Consider the following 10,692-nt stretch of genomic DNA (forward strand, 5'->3'; position numbering starts at 1 on the left):
GCCCAGCCCCACCCCGCGCTGGGCCCGGCAGGGAGTCAGAGCGGCGCTGGGCCGGTCTCTGCTGCGGGCCGGCGCCATCTGGAGGGGATGAGGGGCGAAAACACACGCAGGCCGGCACCGCGCGGGGGTCTCACTCCTGGTGACAGCTTTCGGTTCTGCCGTGATGTCCTTCTTCTCTAAGCACGAGAACCACTGAGGGCAGGTAAACAGTGTGGGGCGTGGCGCTCCCGGGGCTGGTCCTGTCCCCCGGCTGGTGGGCCACGCGGGCGACCCCTCGGTGGCGGGTCTGGGGCCGCTGTCCTGCAGCAGCAGCCGTGTCCGCCAGCCAAGATGACACTCGGGTCTGTCCCGGGGCCGGTTCCTTCCCACCGTGGGGGCAGGCTCTGGAGGCTCACGAGTCAGGGGAAGGGGCAGGGGTCCCGCACCCGCTCCGGGGGTCGTGTGACTGTGAGGCTGCGGCGCAGGGGTCTTGGGTCCTGGGGTCACCAGGCCACGCACACTGCCCTGCTCAACAGGACGGAGGCCGGGCCGTGGATCCTGGGCATGGGGTGCGTGCTCTGCGAATGTCAAGGTATCAGGCTTCGTTCTAAGAATAAAAACTTGGAAAACAGGCACATTCTTGGAGCTGTGTAAGGGAAGGTCGCCCGAACTGCATGGTGTTGGGGGGGTTAGGGCCAGAGAGGCGCGCCTGTGTGTTTTCCGTAAGAAAACTTGGTGACAGCGTGCACACACTGAAGAAGCAAAACCAGGTAAACAATGGTATGGATCTCATTTATTTAAAACAGTATTTCTCACCTTTCTCAAATTGAAGACTGCGAAAAATAAAAGCAGCGCTTTATTAAGCTTCGTTCAGCCGGGAGCAGAGCCGCCCGTGTCCTCACTACGACCCCGTGCCCCTCGCCCTCCCCGTCCACCCGCCTCACTTTACAAAACAGTCCTGAAGCTTCATCAAATAAAGCTATTGTACACGACATTTACATTAGAAAAAGATAGCTGGGTGTGGGAAAGCCAGGTGTGGTGTTCCCTTTAAGTGAAGTTGGCTCCACAGTTGGGGCATCTTCGCTTCCTCAAGGCGAAACAGCAGATGAACCCAAAGGGGAACAAGACGATGGCCAAGAAGATGCCCAGGAAGGTGAACGAGTCCTCCAGAACCCCGACCCTGCGGAGACAGAGCGGGCACGCGGGTCAGGGCCCTCGCGGGCCTGAGGCCACCCCGAGGTGCCCCCACCCTCTGCAGCAACCAAGCCCGCGGCCTGGGCACCTCCGGGGCCGGGCGCCGCTCGTGGAGGGGACGCCGGGGACAGCTGCAGAGAAAAGGCGCAGAGGGCGGCGCCACAGCGCTCAGAACAGGCAGCAGAGACCGGTTCCTGTAGACACTTACATGGCCAAGAACACAGCCGGTTCCTGTAGACACTCACATGGCCAAGAACACGGCCGGTTCCTGTAGACACTCACATGGCCAAGAACACGGCCGGTTCCTGTAGACACTTACATGGCCAAGAACACGAGACCCAAGTCACTTTACAGTATTTTTTCCCACAGTTGGAAAGTTTTACACTTATTTTTCCATTCCCTAGAGGAAAATTCCAAGAATAGTGATAGTTTGGATTCTGTGGGGTTTTTACTGGTGGGAGGAGGGGGCAGCAGGTTTCAGTGAAAGGCTGAGATCACCCAGGTTCACACCATGTCACTTACCTTGGGAGGTTTGATCTCAAAGCTCCTCCCTGGAAAAAGTCACATTAACCCTCGACATGCCCAGTCTAAGACCTCCCGAACCGCGAGGGGCCAGCCCCCAACCACATCCCCAAGAGGTCACCGCCCAGGGCCAGAATCCTTTTCCAAGGCCCCTGAGGCGGGTAGAGGAGCTGCCACACGCCCTCACGGCTGAAGTGAGACCCCCGACGCCAGCCCCCAGCCCCAGAACCGCTTCCCTCCCACCCCGGAGCTGCGGGAGAACCGGGACCCACCCCACCCCACGCCCTCCCCATCTTCCTGAAGCCCCAGCAGCCCTGTGACACTGCGGAAAGTCAAACGGGGGTTCTCGGGGAACCCCTGAGGTTCTCGGCCCTCCCCTGGAGGCCCTAGCTGAGTTCAGGAAAGGTCCGAGAAGCTGGGCAGCAAAGCCGCCCGCAGGCCAGGCCTGCCCCAAGGGGCTGCGCTAGGCTGTCACCACACCTCTGAGCCCCGGCCCGCCCAGACCGCACCTGCCCGGCTCCAGGCCCGCAGCCCAGGAGGCAGGACCCCCGCGGAGGAAGCACGGGGCTGCAGGGAGTGGGGGGCGCTGCCACCGCCAGGGCCCCACTTGGCATGGGACGCGCCGGTGGGTGGCCACGCCCCTCAGGCCACTGGAGGGGGGCCAGGGGGCACCTACCCCACCTTCTCTACGTGGGGCCAAACCCCAGGGCACAGCCCTCGGTCAGAACATCCAAGGGAGAAGCAGGGGACAAGGGCCCCAGGCCTCCCGGCTGGGTCAGCCACACCAGCTGAGACCTTTCAGGAGAGGCCTGCTCCCCCCCGGGTCACCCACAGACACTCCCCGAGCCCCACCCAGGCTGGCCGCCCTGCCGTCTCACCGAAGGCCCAGACTGCTAAGAGGCACAGCCTAGAACCCCATGCATCCCCCAGGGGCTCCAGGATTCGTCGGGAGGGCGCGCTGAGGGGCACCCAGGCTGGAGGAGCCTCGCGGCGTCCACCTCCCCTGGCGCAGGGGCAGGGCTGGCCCGCAGCCTGGTGCCGCGTCCACACGGGCAGCCCCCTGGCACGTCTCCTGGCCTCTGGGGTCAAACGGCAGCAGCCCCACCCCCCTAACTGCCCACCCAGACCCAGACCCGGTCTACACCACACAGGGGCGGGCTCTCGTGGGGCCCTCGGCGGCCCGAGGGCAGACACCGCGCCCCAGCCCACGAGGCCCGACAGCCCACCCCGCGCGCCTCAGCCCGCCGACCGCGGCTTTTTCTGTGCAGATCTTTCCCTCTCTCCAGCCGGAGCAGGGCGGCAACCCTTCCCAGGCCCTTGGTGGGAGTCCGGGTTTGATGGCATGAGCCGCCTCACCCCCCGCAGAGGGCGGCCAGGCCACCCCGGGTCTCGGGAGGAGTCGAGCCGCTCCCCTCGGGCAGGAAGAGAGGCGAGGCTCACAACCAGACCTGACCCGGCCCCACGGCCCCAGGGACCAGGGGCCTCCGACCCTCACCTGTGCCCTGGGCCCACACCTCTGAGCTACAGCCTCAAACACCAAGGGCTCTGAAAGCGGGACTTTTTAACAAAGTTGGTAACAAACTCAACCGGCAGCCACCGTGACCTCAACTACCATGCGGCCGTTTACAGTCCTAACGTGTCCACTCCACGGGAACGTGTGCGTCCTGCTGCAGAAACGGTCGCTTCTGACGATGCGTGCTGCCTGCCTGGGCCGCAAAAGCAGGGTGGCTGTGATTTACTGTTTTTAAAAACCCAGAATCTTTTACACTGAAAAACTCAGGCTGGTCTCTAGGCCGACCCCGACGCGGCAAGAAGCCCAGAGTACAAACCACCCAGTCCCTGTGGGCCCCCCGCCCATCCTGCCAGCCCCTCCTGAGCAACCTGGCCGCTCCTTCTCCAAGCCCCTCAGGAGCCCCCATCAGCTCAGCTCTTTACCAACTGGCTCTGAACCCCAACTGAGCAAGGCCCCGTCCATGTTCCTCTGCAACGGGGGTGAGGAAGATACGGAAGCTGGAGAAATCAGGGAGCTAACTCTAAACAAACGCATCTCGCTGCCTCTGACCTCACGGAGAAGCTGGGCGCTCGGCCAGGTGGGGCCCCCTCCCCAGGAAGCTGGACCAGAACCTGGTGGGGCTGCGAGCAGCCCAGACCCGGCCAGGGCCCCGCCCTCCGCGCCCCCCGCCCTCCGCCCTCTGCGCCCCCCGCCCTCCGCGCCCCAGCGGCAGGAGCAGCACCAGACCAGCTTCCTGGGCAGGGGCCAGAGGACTCCGCCTCCTCCAGGAGCCGTGAGCCCGTAGCCAGGTGGGGACACGGCAGGGCGCCCCAAAGCACTGGCAGCCCCCTTCAGAGACCAGGTCACGTCTCGTCCCCTCAGGACACACATGCCCCACCCGGGGTTCTAGGGCCCCACTCCAAGCAGGCCTCCCCCGAGGGTGGGTCTCAGGGCCTCCGGAGGGGGACGGGGGACCCACGAGGCCCGAGGCCCGCAGAGGATCAGGGGACACCAGGCTCAGTCCAGGATGGATGTCCCAGGATGGGGCTAGATGCCCCAGAAGCTCTGCGCACCCTGCCCGCTGCGGTCAGGGCTGGGCTCAGACCGGGGATGCCCCCTAGGCAAGGGAGGCTGGGGCACCGGCCCCCTCGCTGCCCTGGCCTGAGGACAGCATCTGACCCCTGCACGCCCGTCTCGGCTTCCAAGACCCCGGCCACCCCGGAGCCCCCGCATCCCCCTGGTCACCCCAGGACCAACACCCGGCGGCGCCCAGCAGGACCCTGGGCCTGGACGCACCTCCGGCCTCCACACCAAGCCAGGGCCCTCTGCACAGGCCCGCCCCCTGCAGCCCCACCTCCCCATCCCGCGTCCTGGGATAGGCCCCGCAACGGGGCAGGACCGCCTCAGACAGGGCCGAGGCCTGGGCCAGGCAGTGCCCGGCCCACAGCGGCCAGGGGTGGAGCGCGCGCGCCCATTTGCTGCTGCTAAAAAGGGAAGACAGGGTCAGGCTACCCACGGGGGCTCCGATGGTGGCAGAGGGCCCAGTGGCACTGGCCTCACTCTGGGAATCACGGACGTGTGACTCCTGCAGATGGCTGCCAGGCTCCCAGGGCAGACGGGCTGGGCGGGCAGACGGGCCGGCTGGTAAGGAAGGAAGCTTGGTCACAGGACAAGCTGTCTGTTTCTCGATCCGCTGCCGCCGCCAGGCAGGCCAGCCAGTCCCCAGGGGACCCTCCCCAGCCTCCTGGAGGTACCCACTCCCCAGACAGCTGAGAGGCTCCTTGGACACACCTGGGCCCCGCCCACAGAGAAGCCCAGCTGCTGCCCTCTGCCCTCCAGCGACATCAGGGCCACAGAGGACGAACCTCAGAGGCTGCGAGGGGGTAAGGCCCGATCGGGGCCCTGAAACTTGTCTTCAGCACACGTGCTCCCCTCTCGCTGCGCCCACCGCCCAGAGGCCGGGAGGACTGCGACCCCAACCCAAGGAAGGAAGCCTGTTCCGGATGCAGGGCCCCCCCACCGCCCCCAGCCTTCGCCAGCGCCGAGCCCACACCCCTCCCCAGAAGAGCAGAGGGACGGGGCTGAGGGCGGGAGCCGGGCTCCCACCCCGGGGGAATCGCTCCGTCCTGAGGAGCCCGGGGATCTCGGCCCCCAGGACCCGCTGCTGGTCTCCTCTCCTCCATCCAGGGCCAGCCAGACGGCAGAGCATCCACCAGCGTCCCCCTGCCCAGATGGGGCCTGGGCCCACCGGCACAGCCAGGACGGGAGCCCGGCTCAGCTGGGCCCCGCACCGGGACGCCGAAACCCCAGCTGGAGGGCTCCGCTCCGGGGGCCTTCCTCAGACTCCGCGGCTGCCAGCCTGACACCCTCCTTTGACCAGGAGATGGCTCGAGACCGCTCATGCCCAAAACAAGCCCCTGGAGTCGCCCAGCTGAGCCGCGCCCACGGACCTGGGCGCCCAGGACCCGTCTGGAAGCCAAGCGTGGCGGTTCCCTCTCCCCACCCCGCTGTGCCACTTCCCCCGATGGCCCTCTCGCCCAGGACCAGCCTTGACCCTTGCCCTGCCCCACGGCATGTGACCAGCCTCCCGGGCCACGCCTCCCCGCTCCAAGCCCATCCACGTGCCTCCAACCGATCGGCTCTGCCGCCCACGGGTGCCCGGGGCAGGGAGCGGCTCTGGAGGCGGCCAGTTGTCTCCCTTCCCCCTTCACGTTCTCCAAAGGCCAGCCTGTCACCAGCTGTGTCAGAAGACACACCTCTTTCAAGTCTGCCATTTGGGGTCCCCCGGCCACCGCAGCCCAGAGGGCTCTCCACTGCCCACCACCCCCTCAGCAAGCACGTGGCTGGCTCCGGGGGGTCCGGTTCTGCCCCCACGTCCTTCTTCCTCGGCCCTCCAGTCCTCCCCACACGGCTGATGCCCAAGACTCAAACTATTAACTTCCCTTGGACGCTGCTCAGGGCCTGCCTGATACACTTTTGAAACTAAGGAAACCAGAGTTTCTCAATTCCATCTCACCAACTCCAACTTCCGCACCCTCACCCCCACAGGCTGCCCCCTGGCAGACGGAAAAGCCGGTTCTGGCCAAGTCTGCCCTGACTTTCTGAACCACCCATGCACTGGAATCCACCAAAGGGCAGAGAATTTGAACCCTCAGGACAAGCATCTACTAGCTACATCTCAGACCCTATAAAAACAAAAGATGCTGGCGGCTGGACTTTGAGAACATGAAACACTGCTCCCACCCAAACAAAGAACCTCCGCGTCCCTGTCCTTGTGCAGCTGCCAGCCGGATGTGGATGGAGCGGCCCTTGCCCGTCACCCCCAGCCCTCCAGCTCCTCCAAGACACTGGTCACCTGAGTCTGGGCCCTCCTGCCCATCTCTCCAAACAGGACCCTTCCCGGGGAAAAGGGAACCTCTGGCCACCTTCCAGAAGCAACTGCTGAGCCAACTTGCAAGTCCCAGAACCAGGGACAGCAGGCGGTCAGTCCAACTGCTGACATTTCTGCATCCCATCCCCATGGTGCTCAATGGCCCCAAAAGCACAGCAACGGGGGGAGGGGGACGCACACCCAGCCCCCTCTGCCACATGAACCCTGTATGGACCCAAGGACCACCGGGCGCGCGCTCTCCCACGGCGCAGGTCAGCAGCTTCGCCGGAGACTGACCATGTCTCCCCCAGATCCTGCCTTTATGAGGCTCTGAGCGTGTCCTTAGTGGCTTCTGGAGCCCCCAGGCCTGGGACATACCTGCAGACTGGGCAGCCTCCGACCACGACGATGGAATTGGCAGGGTACCGGGTGACATTCCGACTGTGGATGTTGTAGACCCTGGGGTGGTGGGTGGGTATCCCTGTGGGCAGGAAGACACATGAGAAGACGGCAGGGAGGAAAGAGGGTCTGAGGTCCACTTCTCCTGCCCTCCCCCTCCCCCCCAAATGCATCCTTTTCAAAATCAGTACGACAGCTGCGTCCACTAAGTACCCACTATGAGCTTTAATTAAGCGTTAACTTGTGGACAGCGTCTCCTTAATAAAGTTAAACCTGCAGAGAGATGGATGTGCCTCCTAGGAAGGGCGAACCGGGCGCGAGCGACCCCGCAGGTGGGCTCAGGGCGCTCGGGCGGTGCCCAGATTCGGGGGCCCGACTTCCTCTTCCCGGGGCGGCGCCGTCCCCGACCCCCTGCGCGCGCCGGACCCCGGGGTCTCCCCTCGACCGCGCCCCCCGCCGCCACCACGTCCGGAGAAAAGTTGGTTTCGGGGTTAAAGGTCGCGGCGGAACTCCGCCCGAAGTTCGCTCCCGGGCCCCCGGCCCGCGCCCCGGGCCCGGCCCCAGCGCACCTGTGACGAGGTAGGGGTAGGGCGGCGGCGGGGCGGCGGCGATGGCGCCGTAGCCGTGCGGGGCGCACGCGAACTCGCCCTGGCCGGCCTCCAGGTTGTAGGCGGGCGGCCGCTCCTGCAGCAGGGGCTTGTGGTCCATGGCGGGCGGCGCCCCCCGCGCCCGGCTTGGCTCCCGCTCCCGCTCGGACTCGCCCCCGGCTGCGGCTCACTCGGACGTGCGGAAGCCCGGCGGCAGGACCCGCGGCTCGCGGGCGGCGGCGGCAGCGGCGGGGCTGGGCCCCTGGAGGCGGGCGCCGCGGGCTTCCCCCCGCGCCTCCCCCGCCGGTCACAAGACCCGGGTCACGTGGCGCGGCTCCCGCGGGGGCGGGGGGAGGCGCGGGGGGCGGGGCCGGCGGCGTTTAAAGGGGCCGCGCCCTCCCTCGGCCGCCCCGCGGGCCGCTCGTCTACCGAGACCCCGCGCACCCCTCGCTGGGCGTCCCCCAGGGGCGAGGGGGCGGGAAGAGACGCAGGGGACGGGGCCGGCGGCGCTTAAAGGGGCCGCGCTCTCTTCGGCCGCCTTGTCGACGAACACCCCGCGCGCCTCCCCGCTGGGCGCCCCCACTCCACGTCCGCGGCCTCGGGCCTCACACCCCGAGGAGACCCCCCGACACACGCACACGCACGACTCCCAGAGGCGCCGCGCCAGCGCCATGACCTTATAAGGCCTGTCGGCAGCGCCCTCCCAGCGCCAGATCCTGATCTCGGAGAACGGAGACCCCAGGCCCGCCAGGCGTCCGGTGACCCGAACCCACCCGTCCCGGAGGACGGGCCCGGCGACTCGGGTCTCCGGGCCGCCCCCTGGTCGTCGCCGTCAGGGGCGGAGGGCCGGGGACTCAGCCTCCGGAGCAACTCGGGTCGGGGTCGGGCAGCGCTCAGGGTCAGTGGAAGCTGCGGCGAGCCGGGCCTGCTCGCGCCCAGCGCCTCGGTTTTCTTTTGACAAGGCCGGTCATGTATGGGGTTGTGGCCTCTGATCACAGATACTGCCCTGTTGGGGACGGCGGACGCTGCCCCCTGCTCTTCCTGGGTTCACAGCCTTCCCAGCAACCCGGGAAGTAGTGACCCCCGGTCCACAGTCCGGAGACAGCTCAGAGGAGAGGAGGGACCTAAACGGGACCGCCAAGGCCGCGCGGCCGCACGACCTCACGGAAGCACTGGGCCTGTCGCACACCAGCGCTTAATAGTTTGGTACTCAACTTGAATTTGACAGACGTGCGCGCTGTGGCCACACCGTGCCCCCCCCCCCCCCGGCCCCCCGCACCCATTCCCCGCCTTCTGCAGCATTTGGGGTTTCGAAGCCTTTCTCACCTGACCGGCACCTTGATCTAGCTCAGGGACAACTCTCAGACCCCACCTCATTTTTAACTTTTCATAAGACAGTATCGTGATTCTTTATCAGGAGTGTAGCTCCTGGGACCCTATCCACACCTGTCTTATCCCAGTACTGCTCAACTGCGGTCCTCCCAACAAGCCTGTGGAGAGGGACAAGGGGGCCAGATGGGGGCCTGGCTGGCATGGGGTGGGGGTGCCCAGTCCAGATTGGAGGCTGGACTTGAGTGGCCAGGGACTTCCGGCCAGCAGAGGTCTAGGGAGGCCATGCCTTCCCAGGAGTTTGAGCTGTAACCAGACATAGGGTGACAGCAGGGAAACCAACAGCCCCTGCCATGCCCCAGGGAAAACTGAGGGTCAACCCCAAGCCTCGCCAAGAAGAGAGAAAAAGTGGGCTCCAGGCAGGCCCCGTAATACTGGTCAGCTGTGGACACAAGATGGGGGGCATCCTTCCCCTGCCCCCCCCCCGGAAGCCTTTCCTATCAGACTCCAGCTAAGTTGGCAGATGTCCCTCCAATTTCAGGGTTCATTTTCCTTTCTTCCAATGTCTCTGTTTACAGATCAAACTCCACAGAACCATAGCCTTTGGCTCCCTTCTCTTCCTGTAACAGATTTCTACCCCCAGCGGTGACTCCGCTGGAGCTTGGAAACCCATATCTGTGAATGAGAGAACGTGGGGTTTCCCAACAAGCAGGCCCCTCTCCCCATCACTCCTGGCTGAGCCAGGGGTGACCTGCTCTCCCAGCTCTGCCTCCCCATCCCAGCACAGATGGCAAGGGAGAAAGATAACTGGTCAGGGACGCAGAAGAGAAACAGCCAGACAGTAAGCTCACAAAGGCAGTGCAGTGAGGCTTGAGCGGTCATTTAGAGGTGCCCAGGGGCCCTGGCTGCCTCACCTGCAAGGAAAGCCTGGGGGCGAGCATGCCTGGAAGAGTGAACTGGGATCCAGAGAGCAGCAGCCACTACCTGCTGAGACACCAAGTCGCCTGACCTGGCCAGAGCCCCAGGGGGAGGCCCAACTGCTGGGAGCCGAAAAGGGGCAGCAGGAGCATCAGGTTTACTGTTAGGAAAATGACTGGCGGTGGTGGAGTGAAAGGAGGCTGGGGAGTCAGTGAGGAAGGGACAGCTGGGGAGACGGGAGGAGAGTCAAGGTGTGAGAGAGGTGGACAGCCTGTTAAGACCTGGCAGCTTCCAGAGTGGATACGGGAGACTCCGGATGCTCAGGTTTCTGGCTCAGGTGGTGCCAGGGCCTGGATGTGGATTGAGAGAAGCCAGCAGAGAAGACACTGCACTCCCAATGCAGGGGGCCCAGGTTCAATCCCGCATCAGGAAACTAGATCCCACATGCTGCAACTAAGACCTGGCACAGCCAGATAAATATATATTTTAAAGGTATCCAAAAAAAACAAGGGAGCCCCGAAGGTGGACAGGTAAGGAGGTGAAGGAGCCCAGCAACACTTGAAACTCACATACCATGAAGACACGCTGACCAAAGGAAGGCATGCACATCTGAGCAGCTCTGCTCTTCGAGTAAAGACCTGAGACCATCTCAGTGGCCACTCACCCTCAAATGTTCTGGAGCAGACACTCTGCCCCAGGAGGCAACAACACTAGTGACCCCCCACCTCACGGAGCTGATGCTCTAATGGGGGGTGGGGGGTTGGGTGAGCAGAATGAGCAGGGGGGGGGCGTGTTACACTGGTATTCAAGACGAGCCAGGCCGCAAGGTGCGCAGATCTGGAAGGAGGTGGGAGAGTCCACCCACGAGGAGCCCAGAAGGACCAGCTCTTGTGTGTTGCTAG

At 64.9% G+C, this 10,692-nt stretch overlaps 1 protein-coding gene across 1 annotated transcript; it reads right to left on the minus strand.

Moving 5' to 3' along the window:
• Positions 1 to 752: 752 nt before the first annotated feature.
• BRI3 (brain protein I3) lies at positions 753 to 7,812 on the minus strand. The gene is made up of 3 exons (XM_061153760.1): positions 7,526 to 7,812; positions 6,936 to 7,038; positions 753 to 1,159 (listed from the first exon to the last, which is right to left on the minus strand). Exons 1-3 carry the CDS (start codon positions 7,662 to 7,664, stop codon positions 1,027 to 1,029), a joined length of 375 nt encoding a protein of 124 aa, XP_061009743.1. The 5' UTR covers positions 7,665 to 7,812; the 3' UTR covers positions 753 to 1,026.
• Between the last annotated feature and the right edge of the window lie 2,880 nt (positions 7,813 to 10,692).

This window comes from Dama dama, chromosome 10 (genome assembly GCF_033118175.1).
Source record: "Dama dama isolate Ldn47 chromosome 10, ASM3311817v1, whole genome shotgun sequence".
Classification (NCBI taxonomy): Eukaryota; Metazoa; Chordata; class Mammalia; order Artiodactyla; family Cervidae; genus Dama; species Dama dama.